At 38.8% G+C, this 15,032-nt stretch overlaps 1 protein-coding gene across 1 annotated transcript in view; it reads right to left on the reverse strand.

Annotated features, from left to right (window-relative positions):
* Positions 1–15,032, reverse strand: part of LOC105000168 (chromosome unknown open reading frame, human C1orf168) — a 125,736-nt gene that overhangs the window by 10,221 nt on the left and 100,483 nt on the right. Inside the window, exons 11-13 of the mRNA XM_010855866.1 lie at positions 7,695–7,793; positions 5,267–5,295; positions 3,798–3,858 (exon numbers count right to left, since the gene is read on the reverse strand). Of these exons, the coding sequence (XP_010854168.1) occupies positions 3,798–3,858; positions 5,267–5,295; positions 7,695–7,793 (189 nt within the window). The remainder of the gene's footprint in view (positions 1–3,797; positions 3,859–5,266; positions 5,296–7,694; positions 7,794–15,032) is intronic.

Raw genomic sequence — 15,032 nt, forward strand, 5'->3', positions numbered from 1 at the left:
TATATATAATTTTGCATTCTGCTGTTTTTCAATTATAGTGAAAGCATTTACCCATGTCACTGGAAACTATTTTACATACACTTAAGTGGTCATGTTGCCTAATATTCCTAGTGAATTTGGGTTCTATTAAACATTTCTTTTTATATACAGCCCTGAGATAGACATTTTATATATAATTTTAATGTTTCCTTTATTTTTTACTAGAGCTAATTGCTTGTAGCAGAATTACAGAAAGGGTTTGGGCATTGTAGATACATAGTACCATATTGTTCTTTTGGAAAAGTCATAACACTTTTTACCGCTGCTAGCCATGTGACCATTATGGTCAACTCTTTGCCTCTCTGCAACTTGTTTTAGCTTTTATAGGGATCTAGTTAGAGAGCTTAATGAATTTGACAGGACAAGGATAGCTTTTTTGTCATATCATCGGTTAAGAAACTAAGATTCAGAGAAGATGACATGCCATAGGCCCCACTAGTACCAGATTGCAGAAGCTGTTCCAGTGTCCTTTTTAAGATCCCCCCTTCTTCCTTTCCTTGGTGACTCTTTAGGAGAAATTCTAATGAACAAAAGGAGATGAAAAGCAGAGGTCTGGATTATCTAGCAACAATTTAATCCAGAGTTGTTTAGGCATCTCTTCAACCTAACACCTACCAGGACATGACATCCAAACTATCCATGCTTACAAGAACTCGGGTATCACCTTCCGTCTCCCTTCTCATCCCAAATTGTGCTCTTTTCCATTAGTGTTCCATCTGCTACAAATGTCTTTAATAATTGATTCATTGAGGCCATACTACAGAAGATATGCTCCATCACATGAAATAGAAATTGGTCAGGTTTTTGATAGGCTTAAGTGACTTGGTAAGTATCATTTAATCATAAAATATCTTCATTTTTATCACCATCTCAGAACACATTTTGATCACTTTTTCATCTGAGCAACTTTAATAATATTCTAATAAATATTTTGCATCCAACCTTCCCTCCAAAGCTTTATGCAGAAGGGTCTAGGTCGAGTTACTCTTCCTAAAGTGTGACTCTAATTATTTTGTCCTCTTGCCCATAGTTCTGGACTCCCTTATTCAGCAGAGAAAGTGTCAGTCACTCAGTCGTGTCTGACTCCTTGTGAACCCATGGACTCCAACCCACCAGACTCCTCTGTCCATGGAATTCTTTAGGCAAGAATACTGGGGTGGGTTGCCATGCCCTCCTTCAGGGGATCTTCCCAATCCAGGGATTAAACCAGTGTCTCTTGCAGCAGGAGGATTCTTTACCCACTGAGCCACGTGGGAAGCCCTATTTGGCAGTTGGGCAAAAGAATTTTCTATAAATAGGGCTCTCCCAATACAGAACTACTAGGTCCTGGATAAAAGTTGTTTGTGTTTGTTTGTTTTTAACAAATTGCTATGCTTTGCCCTTGTAGTAAGTCCTGCATACTATATTCTAATAACCCCCAGCAAACAAATTGAAACTAGACAGGGCCGTAAGCAATATGCAAGCGCAGAAGACAAGTCTGTCCTGAGGAAAGTGCTATCAGCACCATGATATTTCAGAAGATTAAACTTTACGTCAAGGGCAAGGTAGGAGTTAAGACAGGTCATTATATTAGATTTTTTTTAAAAGCCAATTCAGCTATATGTATACAAGACACAGTGAACAAGAATATGGAAATCAGAAAAAAGATTAAAAATGTATACTAGGGAAATACTAACTAAAAGAAAGATCAAGATAAAGATCATGAAAGATCAAGATAAAGTGTCACTAGGAAATTAGCTTAGTGCTTCAGTGAAGAGAATGGATTGGGAGCCCAGTTGCCAGGGTTTGAATCCTTATTGGCTACATGAGCTTGGGCAAATAACCTAACCTCTGTGTCTCTGCCTCTTTTTTTTTTTTTTTTGGTAAGGATGGACTTCTGTTTTTTGTTGAAAGTCTTGAGGACTACAAATTGTATGCTAAAAACAGATCACTATGTAGAAATGTAATGACTACATTTTGCTTGTGTATAAAAGCTTTACCAAAGTCATTACTTTAATAATTTCACCCCATTCACAATGGTATCAGTTATAAAATGCTCTTCATAAGGTTATTATACCTCTATTTCAAACTATATTACGTGTTATTCCCTCAATATAAACTTTTAAACACCAAATTCTTGGCTCATAAGAATGGCACCTGTGAAAGGGCGATTCCCACTCGGTCTGTGGTGGCGTTATTCCAAGTTTCTTTCTTTCACCAATCAAAAAAGCTTTCAAAATGTTCACTTTTAATATGAAGTCTTTCCACCAAAAAGTGTGGCCACATTTTGTTTTCTTACAACTCCAATTTTATATTCCAGCGCTCTCCTCCATCTCCTGCCAAGTTAACATTTCCTGCTCATGACACCAGTTTCCTGATCACGTGCCGCATGGTCCAGTGAAGCTTCCCAAACACATGTCTTCCGTGTACACAGCTGCCCTCCTCTCTCCCACAGCAAATCATCCTCACTTCCCTCTCTCAATCCCCAGTCTCCAACTGACAAAATGTTTCCTATCCTTGCTTGCTTCAGCTTGGCACAGGCTTTCTGGATCCCCTAAAAATGGAAATGTCTGCCTATTTTGACCATAAAACATTTTGCAAATTTTTTGAAAGCAGGTCTTTCTTCATTAACCAATTTAACAAACTATCTTTTGGTATGAGGCCACATGATACATTGGATTAGAAAGCCCACGCCCCACCTCAGGAAGTTTCCATGTAGAGGAGGAGACAGGGAAGAAATAAGACCAATACAACTGTGAAAAGAATGTTCTGATAAAAAGGGGTACATAACCCAAAATAGGTAACCCAAAAGCTCTCTGAGCTTTTGCTTCCTGGGGAAAGCAAAATTTGAATTCAGGTTTAAATAATAAAGGATAAAGTACTTAGCCTAGCAAAAAGCATGGCAAAGTGTGTTATGGGCAGAACAATTCTTTTGTTCTTAAGTTCTAACCTTGGAAAGCCTTTTCCCAGATATCTACCCTAAAATGACTATCAGCCTCCTCCCAACACACATAGCATATGCCCAGTCTCTTTCAGAATATCCAAAGCAATCAGATTCCCATGTTTAATGATCCACCATTTATCTATCTCTCCAATCAGAAAGGAATAGGAATTATAACTGTGTGTTCACTGCATTATACCCAACACTTAGCACAGTGCCTGGCATATAGTACCTGCCCAGTAAGTATTTGTTGGATGAACTGAAGAGGTTGGGGCAAATATGAAAGTTTAGACATGCTGGATACTACAGTATGGATGGAACACAGGAATAATGGGTGAGTGGCAAGTATAGTTGAGGCTGAGAGTTTGCCAGGGCTGTATCAATAATGAATTTTATGTCTTCTTAAGCAGTTTGGATTTCATTCTGCCATTGCAGTAATCCAGCTGAGAAACAATAGGTGCCTGCATGTGGCTAGTAGTGAGGATGGGAAGCAGGAACACTTTGATAGATTTGAGTTATTTAGGCTTTGAGAATGTTGATTCTGCCAGGTGGTGCTTGCCGTCCTCCATAGGAGGTTATTAAGTAAGTGTTGTATTGAAATGAGTTTCAAGTCTATAGATTCAAAGATATGAAAGAAAGCTCCAGTGAGTTTTGAAACACCTACCACTGTTAGGTCATCTGTATTATTCATTGTTCCCCCTTCCTAGTGGAAGCAATATATTACAACCTGACTTTTCACCCAAGGATCTAAAGAGATGGTCCTCTGACCATAGTTAACAAAACATGAGGAAATGGGTTAAACACCAGCAGAGATGACCAATGCAGTGAATTGACTTACTTTGGCTGTTTTCCATTTATGGCCACATCATCGTAGATAATAACTTCCTGAGACCTAAGTTCTAGCATCAAGATAGGATAAAAATAGTCTGTTATTTGATATGGTTTATATAATCCCTGACTTTCCAAATTATACACAATTATTTAATTATCCACATGTATCTCTGAGCCTGTTTTATCAAAATCTGATCATAGACTATAGATAGGCTTAAAGGATCAAGGAACAAAAAAAGAATCCATTTGGGAAAAATTCAACTGAGGATTAAAAAAGAGATGTCCTGGTATCTGAAACACATGCATAAATATTTATATCAATTTGATTTCATGCAACTTTCTAAAAAATATGAGTTGCTGAAGGGATCATTTTAGACTGGGTTCCCATCAACCTGGAACTGGACAAAGATGTTACACTGCTAGAACAAGAGAGGGCTGAATTTCAAGGGGAAAATACCAACTTAATAGACATTAATGCTGATTTTTCCTCCATGATTTTTATTTCAAACCATTGACAACTGCTTCTTTATAATAATCCTGTGTAAAATTGAATCTAACTTAGTACATAATCATAATTAGACATTTTCAGTTTAGGATATTCACATTCCTTGGTGCTCTGCATAGAACTCCATAACGTTCAAGTGACTCACCACTGGAACTAGTTAGAAACCTTTTGGCGTAATTATTCACAATTCATGTTCAGTTATTCATAAATTTGGATGGAGGTAAAATGCATGCCTGTTCTAAGTAGACTTAAATGGACCAAGGATGATTTTAGGAGATGTAATTATACCAGATTTATATAATTGTTATTTAGTGTAGCAAACTCACATTTGTGGAATATAAAATACACTCTAATTGCCAAGTCAGAGTAAAATCAAAGTAGCCACTGTCACTAGAGCCCATAAACTGAAGCTAACAAACAACAAAACACACGGCCCTCCCTCACTGACACAGTCAGCCTACAGAACGCGATGGAGAGCGAGTACTCTGTATGTCAGGCACTGTGCTAATGTGTGCACCATCGCTTTTACAGCAAAGCAGACAGTATTCTAGTGACTCGCCCTGGATTCAATTAGTATGTATACTGGAAAGTGTTCATGGTCAAATTACTGTGTCTTAATTTGGGTGAGCTGACTGTGGTAAAATGTAAAACACACACACGTTGTGTATTCAGAGACTTGAGTACAAATCCTAGGTCACTAAAATATGGATGTTAGTCCGAGAGTCTTCCTACAAAGGGACAATGCATCTATTTCTTAGATATTAAGGGGTGCCTGGTCTATAGGAGGCACTTGAGCAATGTCACCCATCTTCCCCAAAGTAAGTAATACTATGATGTAAAATATCTTCCTTGATTTTAATGTATCAATTTTTCATTACATATGGAATTCAGGGAGGATTACTACTTCTTTCTTAGACTGAAAATGTCAGTGCTGAGTAATTTTGTTCCAGCAATAAGTGAATGTCACTTACTTAAATCAGGCAGCGAAAGGGAAAATGCCCTGTTAATTGACAAAAGACACAAAGGGTTAAGGAAAAAGCCATATTCAGAAATGCTGATTGATAACATCTCAAACAACATAGCGATGACTAGGTTTCTTGATTTGGATGCTTTTGGGGGGAAAAAAAAATGGCAATATGAAGCAAGCTTCCCTGCAGCTTTATTCTGATCACCTCTCCCCTTCCTGTAAATGAGCTTATTTATCCCCAGTGACCATCCTTACCCACTTACCTAATGGGACAGTCTCAGGCTCTCCCACAGCTCTTCTCTGTCCACAGGATCCTATTTCTCCTTTCTAACCTTCCAGGGTGCCAATCAGATATATCCAGTGTGTGGGACACAAGGTGAGAGAGATGACCCTCTGGAGACGCTGGACCCTGACTATGTACAGATGTAACCAGAGAGGTGACTTAAGCAGAGAATGCCAGGCCAGATGGAAGATGGTAAACGTGCCAAGTAGGAGAGGACACTTGGCTAAGTAGATTGTCCGGTTTTCGTCAAATCTCATAGTTACAGAGATCACATGGAAAGAGTATGATGTGGTAGGAAAAAAATTCATGTGTTTTAAGCAGTTAATTTAAGCTCAGTCCTATAGGCCTGGGGACAAAAGGTAAATAAAGTTCTGTGTTATCTTGGTATGTCTCCATGGCAATAATTGAAAAATTAAGGTAAAGAAGCAAATTTTGGCAAAATTTAAGGGGAAAAATCTTTTCAGACCTTACTAAAATGGCAGATTTTCCCCTGAATGTAGTGAATTTATAGAGGTGTGCAGACACAGAGATTTGGCCTCTTAGGAATAGCTGCAGAGAAGCTTGTGTAGTGGGTTGTACAAGGTCATATGGACCCTTCTTACCCTGAGATTCTCTGACTGTAAGGAAAAGGATTTCTTGTAATAGATCTTACAAGATTTGCACAGGATGTTTTGGAAACACAGAAGAGAAACCAGTAATACAGGTTTGGGATTCACGGAATGCATCCTAGAAGGGATAATATTTAACCAAATTTTAAGAGAAGGCTAGAACTCTGATAATCAAAGGAAGAGAGAGAAGTGCAGATGCATTTCAGACCTATGGATGTCATGGTTGAAAGCAAGGAGGCATGAAATAGCACGGTGTACACAGGCTGTGTGTTACGGGGCGAAGCCGAGAGTAAATCTGAGTAAGATGGAGCTGGACAAATAGGAAGGGGACTGCCATATAGTATTTACTTGCAATGAAAAAGAATTGGATATTTGTTCTAAAAGTCATGAACAGTCACTGAATAGTTCTAAGGAAAAGGAAATCACATTTACATGTAAAAAACATCAGCATTCTCACCTGGATTAAAATTTTAAGGGGCTGCAGCCACCATGCTAATAATTTTTGTTGAAACATCTAACCTGCTAAGGTCAAGCCCTTAAGGGTCTCACTGGCCACTAGAACTAGACTCTGTCTTCCGTGTTTAGGACTGCAATTTGTAAACCTCATATACTGTATAAATCTCTTGGTAGATCTAGATCCAACATACAGTTAGACTTATATTCATGTTACTTTAAGGTTTTACAATTGAAAAGAACTTCAAGATAATTTCGATGTCAACATATGTAGTGACCTGGGGCAAACTATTTTACCACCCCCTGCCCTCATAAAATACACCTCTATGTCTGTGTTTGTCTCCCTCCCTCTCTGAAGTGCCTTCAGAGACCACGCAATCTCCTATTATAAGCTAAAAGAAATGTGGTCCCTATGGATGCAAAATGGAAGTGACTTGCCCATAGTTGCACACTGAATAAATGGAAGAGCTGAGACTAGAATCCGGAATCAAGGAGTCAAGTCACTCCTACACATGAATTGTAACCTTCCCAATTCCCATCAGTAACTAGCTAGGGTGAACTTGGAGGGTCCCTTCCAGAGCTAAGACTGAGATACATGGACCATTCAGCTGAAAAGTTCATCTCCCCTCTCCACACATTACCTCTCTCAAGAGAGGCAAATTAGAATATGGAAGTGTAGACAAAAACCACTGGAGCCTGTAGGACTGAGAAAGCATAAAAGAATGTAATTGATAACGTAATGCTCAGTAGTAACAACAGGAATATATGCCAAGGATGATGAGGAACTTGAGTTCATCCAAGGATGAGTCCAGGAACTTCCTGGACTTTTTAAGACTTTCCCTCTACCTTTGTTCACAGTCTTCCCTTGTCAATTTTTTCAAAAAGGACATTGTCACTTTCTCACTAGCATGTGTGTGTGTGAGGCACTCAATACTGGCAAGGAGGAGGTAGGTGATAACCAGGGCTTTGGTTTTAGCTTCTGGTACCCCTTTCACTAGAAGAACAGGATGGAGACTATCAGCTGTGTAACTACCAGGGTGGCATTGCTAATCCTCTCCTAGAAAGAGAAATAAAAAGGGACTTTTTACCTTATATTTTCTTTTGAATTGATTTTGTTCACTTTAAGTCTATCCTTTTCTTTCTTGAAGAACCTCTGCAGTCTTTTAAGTGATGCTTTTCCATCTGAACTAAGAGGAATCAGAGAATATAAATAACACAAACATATAACATAAACATATTTACAAACATAAATACTGTTTGAGAGAGTACTGGGGATGGGAAGCTGCTGTAGTAAAAAAGATCAGAGATTTCAGTCTCATTACTATTAAAACACACCCACTTAAGGAAGAGCAGGAAATACCTTGTCAACCCCTATGTTCTTCTTTTAGATTCTGATAGGAATTAGCACATACCAGCTATGAAGAAAATTATTATATTTCAATACAAACTTTCACCTACTCCAAATGGTCTTTGTTTTACAGAGTTTATGGAGCAAAGTCTTCCTTTCAGAGACCATGACTCAAAGACTGATACATTAGTGAAATTCCTGGCTCCTGAGATTCATATCACTGATCTTTAACTTATGGGATAATAATATAACAGTGATGCTACACTGACTGCCTGCTTGATGATTAAAATTTTTCCAAATATACCCTGATTTTCGGGGGTGGGGGAAAGGTTAGGGAAAGTGGATGATACACCCATATCATCCCACCCAGCATAAATGCCCTATTTTCCTTTCAACCTTCAAACTTCTTGCTTTTGACTGCTGCTATTTTCCTTGCCACAATGTGCCCCTAATAACTGAATTTGATTAATAATCCCCATTTGAGCAAATATTGATAACACTGAATTATTACATATTAAATTAAGCCCCAATTTCAGAGATAGCCTCATTAGCTTGAAAAGACACAAGTAAATCATAACCATTGATTTCTTCCTGGAAAAAAAACTGAAGCATTTTATTGCTATTTATTTCTTCTTTCTCACTTACTCCCTAATGCAATATCAAAATCTTCTACTTGGGGAGATGGACATTTTCTCAAAAGAAAAAGCAACATGCTTAAAAATTACAAGATATGATTATATACAATTACAAATAACCTACTGATAACAGTATTTTATTACAACAGCTTATCTCCACTCTCTATGAAAATCTTCCCTAAAGATGGGGTGGGTAGTGATGGAGGTCATTTCTTAAACTTCGGTTTTCCCAGACTAGCAGGAAATACCCTTAGGTATGAAGTCAAGAAAAAGAGAAACTTGCTCTATCTTTGGGTGGTTGCTCTTTGTTTTGTAGACATCTTCATACATTTATTCACTATTTTCTTTTGAAATTAAAAAAGTATATAATGTCAGTGATACAGATTCATATTTGACACAAAATTATGGATACCGACCAGGTGCTAGGTACTCTGATCTTCTGTTTGTGAAATAGTTTTTATGGCAACAATGCACATGTTTTTACAAGCAGGTGGTAAAATTAAGTAAACTCTATAAAAGTATGTACAAACAAAAATTAATATTTGCTTCTACCCTGTTTCCATGTTTGTTCTCATTTAGTGAGAGAAAGTTAATTTATTAACAGATTCCTTCCTTGACTCTCCCCCTTTGCATATTTTACATTTAACAATCAGTCTACTAAACACCAGACATTGTGCCGAATGCTGGAGAACTAATGGAGACAACCAGACACATCTTGAACAATCCTCCTCTATAGCATGGCTTTCACCTCACCCAATATATAGGCTTAAAATACACAGATATATTTTGAATCTACCCTGGCAATGGAGGATTTTCAAGTTCAGAACTTAATTCACATTGAGTTTAGGCGAGTCACTTCTCTATGCCTTAATTTCCTTTTTTAAAAATGAGGGTACTGTGTTTAATGATCTCTAGACTGCTTCTCCATCTCTGACATTCTAAGAAGGACAAAACAAAAACCAGTAGCATTTGATTATCCCTCTTCCATTACCTTTTCATTCATGTAAAAGATAATTTTTTTTAATATCTTAACATGTGCCTGGCATTATAATGTGGGTAAGGAAAAATGGTAAGTGTAAAGAAGAAAATCATCTAAGAGGGAAGACAGCTAATAAAGAATCACATAAATATAGAATTATTAATAACTGTGACAAGTGCTGTTAAAGAAAGGGTGATGGTAATACTATAAAACTACATACGTAGGAGAATATTCCCTAGGGAATAATGACTGAGCTGAGGTCAGAAGAGATATTAAGAGTCACTTAAACAAAGGGGCACAGAAGAGGAAAGAACATTCCAGGAAGAAGGAGTAGCATATGCAAGCACTCTGCAGTGGGAGCTTAGCAAGTCAGAGAAGTTAAAAGGTCACCATGACTGCATCTCAAAGATGAAGACTGAGCATGTGTGAGAAGAGGCTGGAGGGGTAGATAGGGACACTCAAGTCCTCTATACCATGTTAACGTCAATTGTAAAGGTATTGGGAATATACTACAAAGCTACAGTAATCAAAACAGTATGGTACTGGCACAAAAACAGACACAGAGAGCAATGGAACAGAATAGAAAGCTGAAAAGCAAACCCACACACTTATGGTCCATTAATTGATGATCAGGAAGGCAAGAATATACAATGGAGAAAAGACAGTCTTTTCAATAAGTGGTGCTGGGAAAACCAGAAGAAAACATAGGCTCTTTGACATAAGTCTTAGCAATGTATTTTTGCTATTTGGATTTGTATATTTTGCTATTTGTATTTTTGCTATTTATTTTTGTATTTAGAGCCAGATCTGTCTCCTCAGGCAAGGGAAGCAAAAGCAAAAACAAATGGGAGCTATTCAAACTTAAAAGCTTTTGCATGGCAAAGAAAAACATTAACAAGGCAAAAAGACCACCTACTAAATGGGAGACGATATTTGCAAATGATATGTCTGATAAGGGATTAACATCCAAAATATATAACAAGCACTTATAACTCAATATGGGGAAAAACAAACAAACAAACAAATAAGCAACTCAATTAAAAACAGACAGAAGGCCTAAATAGACATCTTTTCAAAAGAGACAAACAGCCAATAGGCACAAGGAAAGATGCTCAGTATCAATGATCATCAAGGAAATGCAAATCAAAAGCACAGTGGACTATCACCTCACAGCAGTCAGAACGGCTGTTGTTAAACAGATGCAAAAGACGTTAGTGAGGATGCGGAAGAAAGGGAACCCTCACACTGTTGGTGGGAATGTAAACTGCTACCACTACTATGGACAACAGGATGGAGTCTCCTCAAAAAATTAAAATTAAGACTGTTATATAATCCAGAAATTCCACTCTTGGGTATATCTGAAGAAGATGAAGACACTTAATTCAAAAAAATATACAGACCCTAATGTTCATAGCAACATTATTATTTACAATGGCCAAGATATGGAAGCAACCTCAGTATCCATAAACAGATGCATGGATAAAGAAGATGTAGTGTACACACATACACATAAGAATACCAAGCCATAAAAAAAATGAAATTTTTGCCATTTTCAGCAACATGGATTAACTTGGAGAATATTATGCTTAAACATAATACTTAAACATAAAACATAAACAGAAAGACAAATAATGTATGTTTTCACTTACAAGTGGAATCTCTGAAATAAAAAATAAGTAAAAGAATGAAACAGACTTGCAGATACAGAACCAATGGTTACCAACCTGCCTGTAAGTGTTTGAGGCTCTCCTGTAGAGGTGTGAGTCAGCAATGGCCTGCCACAGGGACAGGGCACTGGCAGCAGCAGTCCTGGGAGGCACAATGTGTAGCATAAATTCTCTTGGAGGAGGTCACCATTAGCCCTACCATAAAGATGCTGGATGGGTGACCCACAAACTGAAGAACAATTATAACAAAGAAGTTCTCTTACTGTTGAAGGTTCTAGGCTCCACATCATACTCCCCTACCTGGGGATCTGGAAGAGGGACTGGAAATCCCCAGAGAATCTGAAGGTCAGCAGGATTTGATTATAGAACTTCCACAGGATTGGGGGAAACAGAGACTCTTGGAGGGCACAAACAAAACCTTGTGTGCACTAGGACCCAAGGGAAAGGAGCAGTGCCCCGTAAGAGACTGAGCCCGACCTGCCTGTGAGTGTTTGGGGGTCTTCTACAGAGGTGTGACCTGTGATGGGGTCAGGGGCAGCAGCAGTACTGGGAGGTGTGGCGTGTTGGCATAAGTCCTCTTGGAGGAGGTCGCCATTATCCCTACCGTAGAACCTCTAGCTCTAACACAGAGATTGCAGACTCCCAGGACTGGGTCACCTCAGGTCAGACAACTAACAGGGAAGGAGCACAGCCCCACCCATCAGCAGAAAACTGGATTAAAGATTTACTCTGCCCGCCTGAGCAAGACCCAGTTTCCCAACAGCCTGTCCCTCCCATCAGGAAGCTTGCACAAGCCTCTTATCCATCAGAGGGCAGACAGAAGAAGAATTATAATCCCATGGCCTCCAGAACAAAAACTGCAATCACAGAAAACTAACCAAAACAATCACATGGATCACAGACTTGTGTAACTCAGTCAAACTATGAGACATGCCATTCAGGGCCACCCAAGACAGGTCATGGTGGAGAGTTCTGACAAAATGTGGTCAACTGGAGAAGGGAGTGGCAAACCAGTATTCTTGCCTTGAGAACCCCCATGAACAGTATGAAAAGGCAAAAAGATACGATAGCAGAAGATGAATTCCCCAGGTTGGTAGGTGTCCAATATGCTACTGGGAAATAGTGGAGAAATAGCTCCAGAAAGAATGAAGAGACTGAGCCAAAGTGGAAATGATGCCCAGTTGTGAATGTGTCTAGTGGTGAAAGTAAAGTCCAGTGCTGTGAAGAACAATTTGCATAGGAACCTGGAATGTTAGGTCCATGAATCAAGGTAAATTGGATGTGGTCAAATAGGATATGGCAAGAGTAAACATTTATGTTTTAGGAATTAGTGAATTAAAGTGGATGGGAATGGGTGAATTTAATTCAGATGACCATTTTATCTACTACTGTGGGCAAGAATTCTTGAGAAGAAAGGGAGTATCCCTCATAGTCAACAGAAAGAGTTCAAAATGCATTACTTGCACACAATCTCAAAAATGACAGAATGATCTCAGTTCATTTCCAAGGCAAACCATTCAATATCACAGTAATCCAAGTCTATGCCCCAACCACTGATGCTGAAAAGCTGAAGTTCAATGGTTCTATGAAGACCTACAAGATCCTCTAGAATTAATACCCAAAAAAGATGTGTTTTTCATCATAGAGGATTGGAATGCAAAAGTAGAAAGTCAAGAGATACCTGGAGTAACATTCAACTTTGATCTTGGAGTACAAACTGAAGCAGGGCAAAGGCTAACAGAGTTTTGTCAAGAGAACACACTGGTCATAGCAAACACCTTCTTCCAACAACACAAGTGATGACTCTACACATGGACATCACCAGATGGTGAATACCGAAATCAGATTCATTATATTCTTTGCAGCCAAAGATGGAGACGTTCTATAGAGTCAGCAAAACAAGACCTGGAGCTGAATGTGGCTTAGATCATGAACTCCTTATTGCAAAATTCAGGCTTAAGTTGAAGAAAGTAGGGAAAACCACTAGACCATTCAGGTATGATCTAAATCAAAACCCTTATGATTATACAGTGAAAGTGACAAATAGATTCAATGGATTAGATCTGAGAGAGAGAGTACCTGAAGAAATATGGATGAGGTTCATAATTTTGTATAGGAAGTGGTGACCAAAACCATCCCAAGGGAAAAGAACTGAAACAAGGCAAAATGGTTGCCTAAGGAGGCCTTACAAATAGCTGAGAAAAGAAGAGAAGTGAAAGGCAAAGAAGAAAGGGAAGGATATAGCCAACTGAATTCAGAGTTCCAAAGAACAGCAAGGAGAGATAAGAAAGCCTTCTTAAGTGAATAATGCAAGATATAAAGGAAAACAATAGAATGGGAAAGACTAGAAATCTCTTCAGGAAAATTATATACCAAGGGAACATTTCATGCAAAGATGGGCACAATAAAGGACAGAAATTTCAAGGACCTAATAGAAGCAGAAGAGATTAAGAAGAGGTGCAAGAATACACAGAAGAACTGTACAAAAAATTTCTTAATGACCTGGATAACCATGACGATGTGGTCACTCACCTAGAGCCAAACATCCAGGAGTGTGAAGTCAAGTGGACCTTAGGAAGCATTACTATGAACAAAGCTAGCAGACATGACAGAATTCCAGTTGAGGGATTTCAAGTCCTGAAAATGAGCCATGAAAGTGCTGCACTCAATATGCCAGCAAATTTGGAACTCAGAAGTGGCTACAAGGCTGGAAAATGTCAGTTTTCATTCCAATTCCAAAGAAGGGCAATGCCAAAGAATGTTCAAACTACCACACAATTGTGCGTATTTCACATGCTAGCAAAGTCATGCTCAATATCTTTCTAGCTAGGTTTAACCAGTATGTGAATTGAGAACTTCCAGATGTTCAAAATGGATTTAGAAAAGGCAGGGGAACCAGAGTTCAAATTGCCAACATTGTTGGATTATAGAAAAAGCAAGAGAACTTCAGAAAAATATCTACTTTTGCTTCATTGACTATGTTAAAGCCTTTGATTGTGTGGATCACAACAAACTGTGGGAAAATCTTAAAGATAAGGGAATACCAGACCACCTTACATGCTTCCTGAGAAACCTGCATGCAGGTCAAGAAGCAACAGTTAGAACTGGACATGGAACAATGGACTGGTTCAAAAATGGGACAGGAGTACATCAAGGCTGTATATTGTCACCCAGCTTATTTAACTTCTGTGCTGAGTATATCATGTGAAATGCTGGGCTGGATTAATCAAGATTGCTTGGAGAAATATCAACAACCTCAGGTATGCAGATGATACTACTCTAAAGGCAGAAAGTGAAGAGAAACTAAAGAGCCTCTTGGTGAAGGTTGAAAGAGGAGAGTGAAAAAGATGACTTAAACTTAACATTCAAAAAACTAAAATTATGGACTCCAGTACCATCACTTCATGGCAAACAGATGGGGAAAAGTGGAAACAGTGGCAGATTTTCTTTTCTTGGGCTGCAAAATCATTGAGGATGGTGACTGCAGCCACAAAATTATTAAAAGACACTTGCTCCTTAGAAGAAAAGCTATGACAAACCTAGACAGTATATTTGGAGAAGGCAATGGCAAGCCACTTCAGTGCTCTTGCCTGGAGAATCCCATGGATGGAGGAGCCTGGTAGGCTGCAGTCCATGGAGTCGCTACAAGTTGGATGCGGCTGAGCAACTTCACTTTCACTTTTCACTTTCACACAGTGGAGAAGGCAATGGCAACCCACTCCAGTGTTCTTGCCTGGAGAATCCCGGGGACGGCGGAGCCTGGTGGGCTCCCGTCTGTGAGGTCGCACAGAGTTGGA

The sequence above is a fragment of the Bison bison genome, unplaced genomic scaffold, assembly GCF_000754665.1.
Source record: "Bison bison bison isolate TAMUID 2011002044 unplaced genomic scaffold, Bison_UMD1.0 scf7180017864369, whole genome shotgun sequence".
NCBI lineage: Eukaryota > Metazoa > Chordata > Mammalia > Artiodactyla > Bovidae > Bison > Bison bison.